Genomic DNA, 14,009 nt, shown 5'->3' on the forward strand with positions numbered 1-14,009 from the left:
ACCGTGATTTTCTTTCATCTGTCATCATCTCCCTCTCTCTCTCTCTCATCTGATCTGTGTAGTGTGTGTGTGTGTGTGTGTGTGTGTGTGTGTGTGTGTGTGTGTGTGTGTGTGTGTTACTATCCCTGAGCAATATACAGGCTTCCACTTGCAATCTTGCATTGATCAAATCAAGGACAAAACTAAGTGTTCTTTGCGGGAGGGCGTATATATATATTTAAGGCGTGTAGGCGTGCAGCATCGACATCTATTCCCTCAATCCCTCCAGAGGACTAGCCGTACGTCGAACTGGGAATAATAAACCTTCGTCTTTGACATTCCAGAAACATGCCGCACAAAAACAGAACCCATGGTCGCCGTAAAAAAACAAAAGGGGTATGTAGAAAAACGGACATTTTAAACTGGACGTTTGAGTGCTGTGCTGTGCAGCCAACTGCGTAACTGCATTGCAAACTGACATGCAGTTTGGCATGGTTGTCAATAGCCTACTATTGTTGTTTTAAGACCTATTGTGACTGTGCAGTGTGCACTGTCATGTGCGCACAGTGGTGAAACGTAACTGAGTAATAGCATATAGCCTAAATAAAGTTAGCTATTTTGAAATAGGCTATTTATTTGACTTGACTATTTCCATTTGTTAAACATAGGCTATGCCTTCTCCTTTACATTTAAGATGCAAATGTTACAATATGCAATTAGCCTCCTAGGCCTATGTGCTGAATGATCATAATCTGATGTGATGTGATGTACAGGCTAGGCTACCCATGCTCAATGTGCTGCCTGCTACAAGTGAATTAAGTGATGAACAGCCTACATTCACATTAATGCATTCCTAATGCTATTCTGTAATCTGCCTATTTTTCTTCTTCTTTGTAAATGTTTTAATACAGGACTTTTCATTTGTAACATTTCTACTTTGCTGATATATCTAGATGTTTTCTTTATTTATTTTCATCATTTTCTTTTTTACATTTGCAATGCATATTGAAAGTAAAAGTCAGACTCTCGATCAATATCTCTTGTGTGGACAGTGTGGTCTAATTGGGCTACGCCTACGTCTCATCTTATCACAACATGGTGAGTAAACTTTAGGCTATGGTGTGTATTTATTTGGGGAAGAAGACATCATCGTACAGTTGCGCAATGTATGCTGATTTCACATTGAAAGTTAGGAGGTGAACGTAGGAGGTGAATCCGTGATTATTCATTCGTTTAGGGCGCGGAAGAAAAAGGCAAGCGTCCTCTCCTCTCCTCTCCTCAAACTAAGTGCGACTACCAGCCTGAGATCATAATCTACGCTACTTTACATTGAGGAGTTGTCGGGGGAGTGGCGCATGGCTGTGGGACGCATGGGAAAGCCGAAAGGGAGAGTTTATTACATGTCAAGACAGATCTCACTTTTAAGCCTGTTTTAAAAATTCACCTTCTGCCTCCGCGAGCAATTCGTCTCCTCTCCTGTCGACCTGTCCCCCATGGCGTATGCTGCGTATTGGATGTGGACTGTGAGTACTGTACATGTGTGGCTACAAGCCATACCTGTTTAATATTCCTCATTAGGTTGTGGTTTCTTTTTTTACCCTCTGGGGAAAAAATCTAATCAAGTCTATCCTGAATGCACCTTGGCAGCTTGATCGAAGGAAATGTATCTGTGTTACTATAAAACTTACACAGGGTATTAATTACATTTATTGAAGATACGTTGTGATGTAGGCTAGCCTACTGTCAGTACTATGCATAGTAGGAAGTTTTGTTTTTACAAGGGAGCTTAGAATGTGAAGGGAACTGAATGACTGTCATTTGTCTTTGTCATTTGCCAAAAAACATTTGGCACTGTGGTCTGGATTGTGGAACACAGGGCTTTGCCCATATCCTGGCTGGCATTGGGCGTGTGTGTATTAACTTTTAAATAGGAGATATGATTGTATACAGTACACCATTCCAAATATTGCATAACCTATATACAGTTCCATTTATTTGCTGGGCCATTGGGTTGTGCCTATTTCAACTCTCATACCTGAATATGGTCAATTATTATGCCAGTGCTTAAGCATTTCCTTATTTTTAACAATTATTGAGCATTGTGTGTGATTAAACATGCTGGTGTATAGAGGGTATGCGCATGCTTAAAGTGAATGGCACATCGAGTGGCAAAGCAACATGAAAAGTGAGTTTAACATTGTTAATGTTGTTTAATGCAATCAAATAGGACTATTCTGTTTGGATGCATGGGCTGTCAAGGCCAGAAAGTAGTTTTTTGCCACTCGGTAGGCATTCCTGCATAACTTCCAGGTTTGATGATGATGTCACGCGCATACCCTCTATTGTATTTATTTAGTCTACTCTTAAAACAATTATTTTTCGGCTGTTTAACTAATAAACAGCAGACAATGGGTGAGATCAGTGCTTCCTGAAGGAATGGGAAGCTGACACAACACATAGCCTGCTTCAGTGCCAAAACATGCTTTCAAATGGTGATTTTATCACAGAACATGTCGAAGACAACAGACCCGCACAATGCCACTTTGCTGGTTCAAGAGAAAGTTTTATTTAGACTAGAGCAACGTTTTGGTCGTGAGACCTTCCTCAGGCTTGGACTTTATCACAGGAAATTAAAGATGAGACTCTTTTTTTTTTTTTACCATTTGCGTCATAGCCATAAATACAACTTTCAATAGCCTACAATCATGAAATACTTGAGCATCTTAAAGGAGAATTCCATACTAGAAGGCTTTCATGCCTTTATTTGTAGTTGTTATGTCCCCACCAAAGAGGTCCAGGTGTTATTTTGTGCAAAAGGGCATTATTGGCTATTTCCCCTACCATAAGCCCTCAATGAATTGCATTGAATTGCATTGAAATGAATGGGGCTATGGGGTGTTGTGCTAATTCGCTTATTTCCATCGCTCAAAAATCATCACTTTACTACTTATTTCGATGAAATAAGCGAATTAGCACAAAAACCCAACCACCATTGAGGGCTTATGGTAGGGGAAATAGCCAATAATGCACTTTTGCACAAAATAACACCTGGACCTCTTTGGTGGGGACGTAACAACTACAAATAAAGGTAAGAAAGCCTTCTAGTATGGAATTCTCCTTTAATAGAAGCAAAATCCTTTTGCCTAGATGATGTATTTCACAAATCAGTGAAAAATTGATCAGTAATAAAAAATAAAAACAATATATATTGATCAGTGAAACGGTACATCTTATATGTTCCCATATTCTATAATCAAAGTTTACGAAAAACACAGCTTTTCTCTCTTGATACAAAGTGGTGTAAACATTTTTAAAACAAACATATTTGTATCATTCGTTTAATATAGGTTCATAATAAACCCAGCTGCTCACATGACCCCATAGCCACAAATTCCACAATGGGAACAAAGTAACAAACGGGTGAATCTCTGTGTCTAGACTACTTAATTAGAAACAAACAACGACAGACCAAATATATAACCACAAGTTGGAACAAACATAAACACTACGTGATGTCACTGTGAGACCCCCTGACCTTACAATTATATACTCCCTCTCAGACATCCATTGGGAGCTCAATCAAATCACTTCTCAAAAAAACAACAAATGTGGTCTTTAGTTAATTCATTATGTAATGTTATGTACACTTTATATGGTCCTCTAAAGTTAAATCACATAAAATCAACAAATGTAATAGGTTCTGGATATCAAAGCTAATCTGCATATCGTCTTTGACTCTCTCAGAAAAGCTTGGAAAAGTTGGAAGACACACAGATTTCTTCTTATACTAAGCATAACCCTGTGGATCAACTTACCCAGCTCTCCCCTGTGTGTTTGTGCCTGTGTGTGTGTGTGTGTGTGTGTGTGTGTGTGTGTGTGTGTGTGTGTGTGTGTGTGTGTGTGTGTGTGCGCGCGTCTGCGTGTGTGTCTGCGTCTGCATCTGCGTGTGCGCAGCATGAAGACTCTACTACCCCAGATGGAGGCCATCACACTGGCAAGTCCGCAGCGCGGCACAATGCTAAGGTACTGAGTGAAGCATTTCCTGTCACGACAAAGACAAATATTATCATATTTGTTTTTCCCATGCTTCCCATGCTGTCTGCCCGCCATACCAGTTACAGACATCTGCCAAAACAAACATTTATCGGCTTTGAATATTTTGGAGGAAGTACACTAGCTACATGAAAGGGGGAACATGTCTATGTTCCCTCAGCACTATGTTCCCTAACCCTAACCCAACACTAGTATAGGGTTAGTAACCCAAACCCTAACCCTAGCCTAGTCACAGGTCCTGCTTTCAGTAGCAGGGCTGACACCCATGAAAGCACTCAGTGACCGGAGCTCTTTGACATTGGTTGTAAAATAAATTAAATAATATGAGTTTGTCTCCCTCTAGTGAGCACAGACATACTTGCTGGCTTGAATTGGAGCCAGTTGGAACCTGTATTGGAACCTTATACAGTCTGAAATGTGTGTGACCAGGTGTTACATGTCTATGGATTAAACAACTCTTAAGCACCTCTCGATCCGGAACAGAGGTGTGGTTTTCAAAGCTCTCTGGGACTTGCACCGGCTTCCAGGCTTGTTAGTAACAGGCAACAGCAGTTGTTGTGCTGCTTGCTTGGCTGCTAGTGTAGGGAGGGATCTTCTACTACCCTGACCTGATAACAGCCCCATTCAATGGGATGATATTTTAGAAGCGTTAATATTCCAAACGAGATGCACGATGAAGTCAGAAATTAGGACAGAACATCGCGGTTATGATCAAAACCACGGACAGCGTCGTAGATTTAGCACCGAAGTCTGACGTCAATATCGGTAGAGGGCGCAAATCCACGGGTTCATGTACTTTTTATTTGCATTGTAATCCCCATAGGGGGATTTTAGATCGATATAAGAACTGTGTTTGAAAAATAAACATGTCATCCCGGCCATTTCACTCATATGGATATGAAGAATCAACTGACTGAGAGAAAACGCTATTGTCACTGCTACTAAATTAGTTAAATTTTCGCTAGAAACAGACTGTATCATATCATGAGTGACTGACTGTCGCAAACGACACAGAGACACCTCCCTGACAATAACGCAGAGACAGCTTGTTTATTTTTGGACCACAATGCTTATATGAAACGATTTTAAGATGACCCCTTGTTATTCTCCATAGAGAAATTACTTCCGTGAACCAAGTCAGGACTTTGGCGCTCTATAGCAAGATTTGTCGGCCTGTACGTAAACCAGGAAGTGAATGGCTGCGTGCGCAGCCAAATAGGTCCTGGAGGCCTGAGCAAGGCGTAGCCTAGCAACAGCTGTGAAAAAAAATGATTTTAGCGAATTGATTTTAGCGATCGCGTTTTATATAATTAAAAAGGACCTGAAAACGTGTCCACACGTCCTCGGCTTCCTACAGGTGTAATTATGAAGACGTGTGCCTGGACACGTCTTTAGCATCGTGAGTGTTAAGTCATTTAGGAAAATGATATAAGTCCTATATAAGAGGCCAGTATGGGGTAGAGATTGACAGTAAGTGTCAGTTAATGTGAGCCGTTGAGTGGCGACTGGTGTGTGACATGCATCTAAATATAGTGACGAACAGAACCTCAGGAGTCCAATTGCACATGCAAGATACATAAATACACACACACACACACACACGTGTGCGCACGCACGCACTCATGCGTGCACGGATGCATGTTTACACTAAGTAATTTGATTATCGATATTTTAAGACATTGACGTATGCCAATTCGATCCGGTCAGGAGAGAACACGTGACTATCACCTTCAGTAATAAACAACACCTTGTATAAATATGTGAAAAGATTAAGTCCAGGGTTTAGTTGGTTTCAAGGGCCCTGTGGTTCCCATGGTAACTGGTCAAACGAGCTTGGTCAGATGCCACTGCTAACAGGTGTGTCTGTACTCTGTACCGGCTTCTGTAGAAATGTACAAATTGTGTGTGTGTGTGTGTGTGTGTGTGTGTGTGTGTGTGTGTGTGTGTGTGTGTGTGTGTGTGTGTGTGTGCGTGTGTGTGCGTGTGCGTGCGTGCGTGCGTGTGTTGTTCGGTCAACATGGACATAAATTCATGCCAAGCCTCGTCTGTTTTAATCATTTGGAGTCAACGTGGAATTAATCTCTGTGTTGACACGTTTATTTTGCCAACGGTTTCGAGGTCTGACGCTATCTAGGTTCTGTATCGGATTGCGGGTCCCATGCACGTTCTTTCACAATCTATCTAGGTTCTGTATCGGATTGCGGGTCCCATGCACGTTCTTTCACAATCTCGGTGTCATACGGAGATTGGTTCCTTCATACGCACTCTGCGTATGGAGTTACAGGGGGTGCAATGACAGTTTGTCACCCTAACATGGGGCAGTGTTTGAGCAACAGAGCGGTACGCACATGCATGTTCACTGAACATTTGCAGAGGTGGACACTTAAGTAAATGTGCTTAAGTAAATGTGCTTAAGTACTGTACGTAAGTACAGAATCTATACTTAAGTACTGACTTAAGTACAGAATCTGTACACCTCTGAACATTTGATCTCTCTACTACTGTCTAAACGAGAGCTGAAACAAGTTAGTTAACACTAGCATGACTGAAGAAAAAAGGGACAGAAGTAGCAGGTGCTTAGATTCATATTTAGAAAATGTTTCCTTGCTCCGCCCGGGCGCAGAGTGAATAATCAATTACATAGAAAAAAGAAAATAGCCAAAATAAGAGCTCTATAAGCTCACAACGCATCGTGAATGTGCCGCATCGTGAGCTATTTCTACTATTTTTGCACGACTCTGTTGTACAATGAATTATAACATCAGGCTATAGTGGTTAATAAAACAAATTGATTTAGTAAATCATAATACATTCAATCATGAATCATTGATTCATTGCTATATGAAAAAAACGCATGCTTCTCGATTATTCGATTAATTGAAAAAGTAATCGATACAATAATCGCCTAGAAAATAATTGCTAGTTGCAGCACTATTACAGCAGCCTGTGTGAGCGTACACATTATTTACGTTTGTGTTGTAGCCTGCTACTCGTACTGACACAAAAGGCTGTGTTTTCAGGGCTGATTCTATCAGTGACTCAACGGCATTGTCTGCACTCCACCCAAGCACTCCCTGACGAGACGTGCAGCGCACTGGAGTCATGCTTGACGTTCAGTTGCAGAGATATGTATGACTGGAATTGTACTTTGCACTCCCATTACTTGGTCTATGATATCGGTGTAAGTAACTATGGGAGCGGCTTGCCTTGCACGACAAAACTTGTCCACCCTGTTGTTCACCGTGCATTACAGCACACAAGTAGTTCACACCAGTGCCTTTATTTCAACTTAATTGAGCGTGCGTTCCGATTAAAAGGTGCTGTATACGTTAAAATTACCACCGCTGAAGTGCCCTTGAACAAGGCATTGAACCACTACGATTCATTATAATGTATTTCTTTCTTTTTTTACAGTCTTTAGACTATGTGGTTTGCTCAATAAATCCTGCCACAAACACAGACCAAAATAAGATGTTATTCTCTTATTAATAAAAACAGATTATAGTTTAGACAGGACGACTGCTTTGCCTCAAGTTCTTCCAAAAGCATTTGCGATGACGTCTGCACACCCAAGAACCTCCCTAGATTCTGGTGTGGTCTTATATGTGCTCTAGTTCATGTGGGATCACAGCTAGTGGATTTACAATGCTACGCCTTAGTCATAAACCAGCTGAAACACATGCAGGATTGCATGTGTGTGTGTGAGTGTGTGTGTGTGTATAAATACACAATGTTCTATTTCATTCGCCTCTACAAGCTTCCTGTGATATACATAGTCAGGAACGTTTTCAGCTGAACGAACGACAAACGTGGTCTCACTTGGCAGATAGTAGGACACAGCTGTAATGTAAAACAGAAGTCTGTGGCCCCTCCCTATACTGAGCAGTCATGCTGGTTCCTCAACATATCTTTTTATTGCTGAGTGTTTTGATGGTGGAATCTCATTGTAAATGTATAGGTACTAGGTACACGGTGGCTGTATTACAATGCAATGTTGTTGTAAACAGACTGCAATTCTCTGTGTCTGTCCATCCATGCGTATGTCTGTGGCTGCACATGTGCTGCTGTGTAGTACTGTATATGTTGTGTATGTATGGCCGTGCTCACACACACGGCTGTATCCATTTCAAGCTGAAGTGGCTCAGTTGTGGGGTCAGGTGCGTGTCACGTCCACGCACGGTCAGTTCCCTTTATAGCTCACACAGTTAAAGCTCAGGCGGTAATGTATTTTTTCCCAAAAGTCTGCAAAACCAGTGGAAAATCGGTTGAAAATGTGTAATTTAGAGTTTTAGGCTACATCCGTATAGTATCCTTATCCCTAAATCTCTGTAAGGTGAAAACCTCATATGTCCAAAACTCTTTCTCTGTCCAAAATGCAAAAGTAGCAGATCGACTACTTTGTTTTGACACTTTTGTGCGACACCGTAGTATGATCAAGCAGGGCACAAATGTACGGACAAAACACAAAGATTTAGAACATGGACATAATAATAAGAGCCCCGACAGCAACAACAATAAACGTATCCCTCATCCTTCCCAGCCTGGCTGGAGCCCCCTTCTTCTCTGCTCCCTGAACACGCCCACTCCGCTCACCCTGACCATGACCCGTTTCTACAGTGTCCCCGCCTCCCCGTCCACTGTCCCCACCCCCCTCCTCCTCCTCCTCCGTTAACGTTGTGTCTGTACTGAAGCATGCGTGCTGCCGCTCTCCATACTGTAGCAGCAGCACACACACACACAGGCACAGGCACACTGACAGAGACTCTCGGAGACACATTCAGCCAACATGGGCCAGTTACTGAGCTGGATCCGAGGCCCACCACGGGACCACCCGGCGCTCCAGGATGTGTCCGTGGAACAGCAGGTCTGTCTGAACGTCTCTGTCTGTCCGTCCGTCTGTCTGTCTGACTGTGTGTCTGTCTGTCTGTCTGTCTGTCTGTCTGTGTGTGTGTCTGTGTGTCTGTATGTCTGTCTGTTTGTGTCTGTGTGTCTGTATGTCTGTCCGTCTGTTTGTTTGTGTGTCTGTCTGTCTGTCCATGTTTTGTTTTGTCACTAACGGTGGAAAGTGTGCCTTTCGCGATGATCCCTTGTGTGAATGGGTTGTTGGTTTTGCGAAATGCGTTTTGTATGTTTAGCAAAAAAAGTACTTATTGTGCAGGAAGCCTTCCTGGAAGGCATGCCTTCCCGAAAAGTTGCCCTGGCATGGATCCAAATCAGAACTCTCCCCTGTCCCTCCTCCCCTCTCCCTTTCTCTCTGTCTCTCTCTCTCTCTCTCGCTCTCTCTCTCTCTCTCTCTCTCTCCCTCTCTCTCTCTATATCTATCTCTCTCTCCCCGGGCTGGGAGGAGAGAGAGAACTGGAATGTGAGAGTCTCTCTCTGGGTCAACCTCTGGACATTCACAGTTGAAGTGTGTTTTGTGGCGACTGGTGAGATATTAATTCAAGGCCCGGACAGGGACAAGGCCCGTGTTGTAAAAGGACATTTTGTTTGCTTTCAGTGGTGCAGGAAATCTGGGAGCCTGCTTCTCTTGACATCAGAAATGTACCGTCATAAGTGCAAACACACATTTTTGTAGCAATAATAATAATACACTGTAGTTTTTCTTGTGGCATTAGGCTGAACATAATGATCTGTGCATGCCTGTGTAACTGACAGAGAAAGTCCATTTGTCAGTGTGGTGGACAACAACAGGAGATCATTGTTTATTCACTTGGTTATCAGTCGAGTTAGTCGAATGTGTGAGTCACAGTTGTGTGTAAATGGTTAGATGAATGGTGTGGCTTTTAAAAGGCACCGTGGACAGAGAAACACTGTGAAACCCTGAGGGTTCATTTAACTCTGATTGCGTACGGGTCCATTTGGTTATGCTATCAGAGTTACAACTGTGATAAATCAACACTGGGGGATTTGACTGTGTACATTTTAGCACAAGACCCAAGAGAGAAATTAGATGTTTGCCCGGGACCCAAACTAGTGAAAAGCAGATCTACAAGCTCACAACACAGTCACAACTTTTTTTAAAGGGGATAACAATCCCCACCCCCCGACCCATAACAATTTGTTCGCGACCCGAACATGTGTGCACCCACTGTTTGGGAAACAGGGGTGTAGCCTATCTGCAGTGCACTGCTTTGGTGGGAGGTTGTGTGTTTGTGCTTCCTTTTGGGAGTTTCCTTTCCAGTGTCTGGCGTTGCATTCTACACATGCTGACGGTGACATCTTGTCTCCCACCCTGAACCCCCCCCCCGTCATCGCCATCATGATCATCATAATCTGTTAAAGCTGTCATTAAGCAGACAGGACACGGCCACTGGGGAATCGCATCACGCGAGTGCCGAATGGCCTTTTGCGTTTGAGTAAGGAGGACACGCTGTGATTGGCCAGTGCACTTGTGCAAGGACGCGCTGTGATTGGCCAGTAGCCACTTTGAGTGGCAGTCCGGGGCAAACGCACTCACCAGAACATGATTTAATATTCTGTCCATATCGGGTCGGTACTAAGTGCACTTTGCAAACGCTCGACACGGCAACTCGCGCGCTTTAGCGAGCTCGGTGTTGTGTCTCTCGTGGCTCAAGTTCACTTGAAATGGCGCTCCTCCGTCGCAGTCTGAAACTTTACTTAGGAGGGGGGGGGGGGGGGGGGGGTGGGGGGGGGGTGTGACCATTTCCTCAAACGCGAAGGCCATTCGGCACTCACGGGAATCGCAAGTCTACGTGCAAAACCATCACAATAACAGTCAAGTGATGACAAATGGACAATGGTGATCCCATTCCCCACAGTGCCATTTATTGTGAAGATGTAACAATCTTCCTTTCACATGTTGGCTCTCCCCACTCTATTACACAGGTAATAATAAATAATAATCACACCTATTTGATGCCATAACCATGGGGAGAGTTTCAGATTCACCCAGCTGATTGATTGCTGCAAGTGGTCATACTTGGGGTTAGGGGGTGTCCTACTGTTCAGGGACACTTCAACACATTGCTGGGCCTGGGAATTGAACTGAAGGCGGGTTGCATACAGCAAGGTTGTTTCTGTATGTATGATCTCTCATTGTTATTTCTTCGGGTCCCGGAGGCCGCAACCCATGACTATACTGTCGGTGCAAGTCCACACTTGCAATTTCCCCAAATTGCGCGTTTATAGTTATTTATAGTTATTCTTCAAATAGGCAATTTTCTTCCTGATCAGGAAAAGTCTGCATTGCAAATGTTTTCATACAAAGAAAAACAACATTTTAATTATGACATAATTATTCATAAAGGCTGCTTACCGGTAGGTTAAATGAAGATTAAATGAAAACTAAAGAGACGGGAGACATGTGTAATGCATTTAAACACTGCATGTATGTTCATCACCATACAGACAGAGTAAACAACTGTTCCTTTTATTTCTCATCTGGATTGGTCAGCTGTGTGTGGAGAGGGGAGTGGAGGGGAGGGCACAGTACTGAGCACGTGCAGAGCCAAGCTGCCTGAGGCTGGGTGGGTGTGTGTTAGACTAGAGCACTGGACCATAATATGCAGAATGCACTGAACATGTGAGAGGAAGTCAACATGTTGTGTGCAGTACAGTGAGCATGCGTTGTAATTTTATATTTTCTACCACGGCATACTGTACTGTATCGTGATACGGCTTATCACTTATTTTATGCTTTCGAAAATGTCTAAAATAGCACAAATATGGACATTACTGAGGAACTGTATGTTATGGAAAAACTAACATTCATACTTAGACTACAAGAGTATAAGTTCTATAAAAAGTGGGAAAAGTGGGATCTCTTCTCTCAGCCTAGCGATAATGCAAGAGGATTTCAATGAATGTATCTTGTAATATGAAAAATGCAGCTTTGTCTTTTGTTTTTTGTTTTTGTCTTCCTCTTTTTGTTCTTTTTTTTCGTATTGTCTTTTTGTTTTGTTTTGTTGTCTGTCTTTTCATCAATAAAAATTAAGTGAAAAAAAAATAGCACAAATATAAGATCTAAATGCTCAGGACAGTCACAAAACAATATCTATCGATCCAAAGATATCGTGGTATATGATTCTGTTCATATCGCCCAGCCCTATTTTACTACAATACACGTGCATTCTGCATGTGAAGATTGATGCATTCCATACTGTACAAATGCACCTCCCACTCCATGATGCCTTATTTATCACACATCAGTGTTTGCGAGCTATTCCGTAGGCTGGCAGTGGGTTGTTAGGCAGCATCAGTGAAAGAGTCCCGCTTTCCAGATTTGTCGCTTCACTGTCACTTTGGCTGCTGATCTAATCCTTACATGATCTCCGTTGGGCCGGTTATATAAATTAATCTTGTCTGGGACCGCTTCCAGGGCCACGGAGAATGAACTATTTCTGAACACAAACTCTTCCTGACATTCTGTTCCCTGTGTGTCTGTTTGCATCTTTGTCATGCACGCTTCAGCAAGAGCTGTCGCTCTCGACGGATGTTTGTTTTTTTTGACAGTCAGGTACGGAAAGGAACCGAAATTTAGATAGGATCCAAACGGACGCAGGAAATTGTTATGTGATATCACAGAAATGAGAACAGGATCCGAATCAACAGAATCAATTGTATTGTTACGTCACAGGTTTTCAGGTGTAAAAAAGAAATACAACTAAACTCCTGTAAAAGTAAACTCCATAATGTTTTTCTGAAAAGGGAGAAACAGAAAAGGAAGGAGGCAGGGAGAGGGAGGGCCGGATGAAGTCAAACAATACATTAAGAAGAGAACATAAAAACATATCTACATATAGCATACTGTAAGACCAGCAGATATAGTACGTTCATTAAGGTTAAGCATAAGGATGCAAAAGTGGTAACACATTGATATGTCCACAAGGGAAAGTGAAGTCACATAGTGAAGAACATAATCCACATGAAGGGGAAAAAACAAAAAGCTTAAAGGTGTAGTGAAATGGCTTTTTGGGCATTTTATTTTGAAGTTTCAGCCTCAGACAGGCAGGATCTTAGTTTCTGATGCATCCCTCCAGGCTATGGGGCGTATAGGTCCGTCTCATGCACGTACATGCACAGTGGTTTGTTTACAAAGTGACAGAGAGTCGGCAGCAAAGCCAGGGGATTTCTTTCTAACCTGTACACAACTTATGTACATATTTTAGCGTGATGATTACGTTGAAAACGAGTAATACACTGTCTGGATGTCATCTTGAATGAGATTAAAAACAGTATTTCTGTAATCAGTAGCAGCTGTGTTTGGACGGACGTGCAGCAATGGGAATCAAATGGGTGAGCTTCATTTGTATTGGCTTTTATTGATGTGAATCTCTAGATGTCATCACGCAGCACGTTTTCGTTTTAAGGAAGTAATTACATTTTTATTTGTATGGACTTTTCATATAAAAACACACACAAATGAGATTCTTTTGGCATCCATTGTTAGGTATGCCCATATGATGACCACGGATATGGTCTAAAAGTGTGAAAAACGTATTTTTCATTTCACTACACCTTTCAAGTGAAAAGTTTCAGTTGACAGTCCAGCCTATGCTGTCGGATGGTAGGAGATAGCCTGATGGCGTACCAGGTACGGAAAGGAACTGAAAGTTAGACAGCAGCTGGAAATTGAATGTGATATGGAGATAATACTTTCATTAACACGCTAGCTTGTAAATATTGTGATATGTGAAATACTCAGTATATCACATACAGTATATTATAATGTATGTACCTGTTGCTACCTAACAGTAGCAAATTAACTTTTACTTTGGCAAACATTTGAGATAATGTGTTTATTTAAGCGGGTAGCTGGGGGGAAGACAGCAGCTGTCATACTAAGTCAAGTTTATGATCAAGTACAAAAAGTTTAGAATTGCAAGTGTAGGACAGAGAAGGCAGGTAAACAATTAAACCAGGCAGGAGTGCACTGCTAAATTTAGAAACTTGGTTGGGGGCATGGACACCCAGCTGACCCAGGAATAACCCTAGCTTACAGACACAGGACACCAGTG

General features: G+C 42.3%; 1 protein-coding gene across 10 annotated transcripts in view; it reads left to right on the top strand.

Moving 5' to 3' along the window:
* Positions 1–206: 206 nt before the first annotated feature.
* The window catches only part of cast (calpastatin), a 61,992-nt gene continuing 48,189 nt past the window's right edge, over positions 207–14,009 (top strand). For 3 of the 10 annotated variants that reach the window (XM_079509446.1, XM_079509437.1, XM_079509443.1), the window contains exon 1: positions 8,748–8,896. In XM_079509446.1, coding sequence (XP_079365572.1) covers positions 8,819–8,896 — 78 coding nt within the window. In that variant the 5' untranslated portion in view covers positions 8,748–8,818. Of the gene's footprint in view, positions 376–1,318; positions 1,503–3,933; positions 4,003–8,747; positions 8,897–14,009 lie in introns of those variants that run through there. The other 7 variants (XM_079509445.1, XM_079509451.1, XM_079509448.1 and 4 more) reach the window with 4 other exon arrangements.

This window comes from Electrona antarctica (assembly GCF_951216825.1).
Source record: "Electrona antarctica genome assembly, chromosome: 9".
Classification (NCBI taxonomy): domain Eukaryota; kingdom Metazoa; phylum Chordata; class Actinopteri; order Myctophiformes; family Myctophidae; genus Electrona; species Electrona antarctica.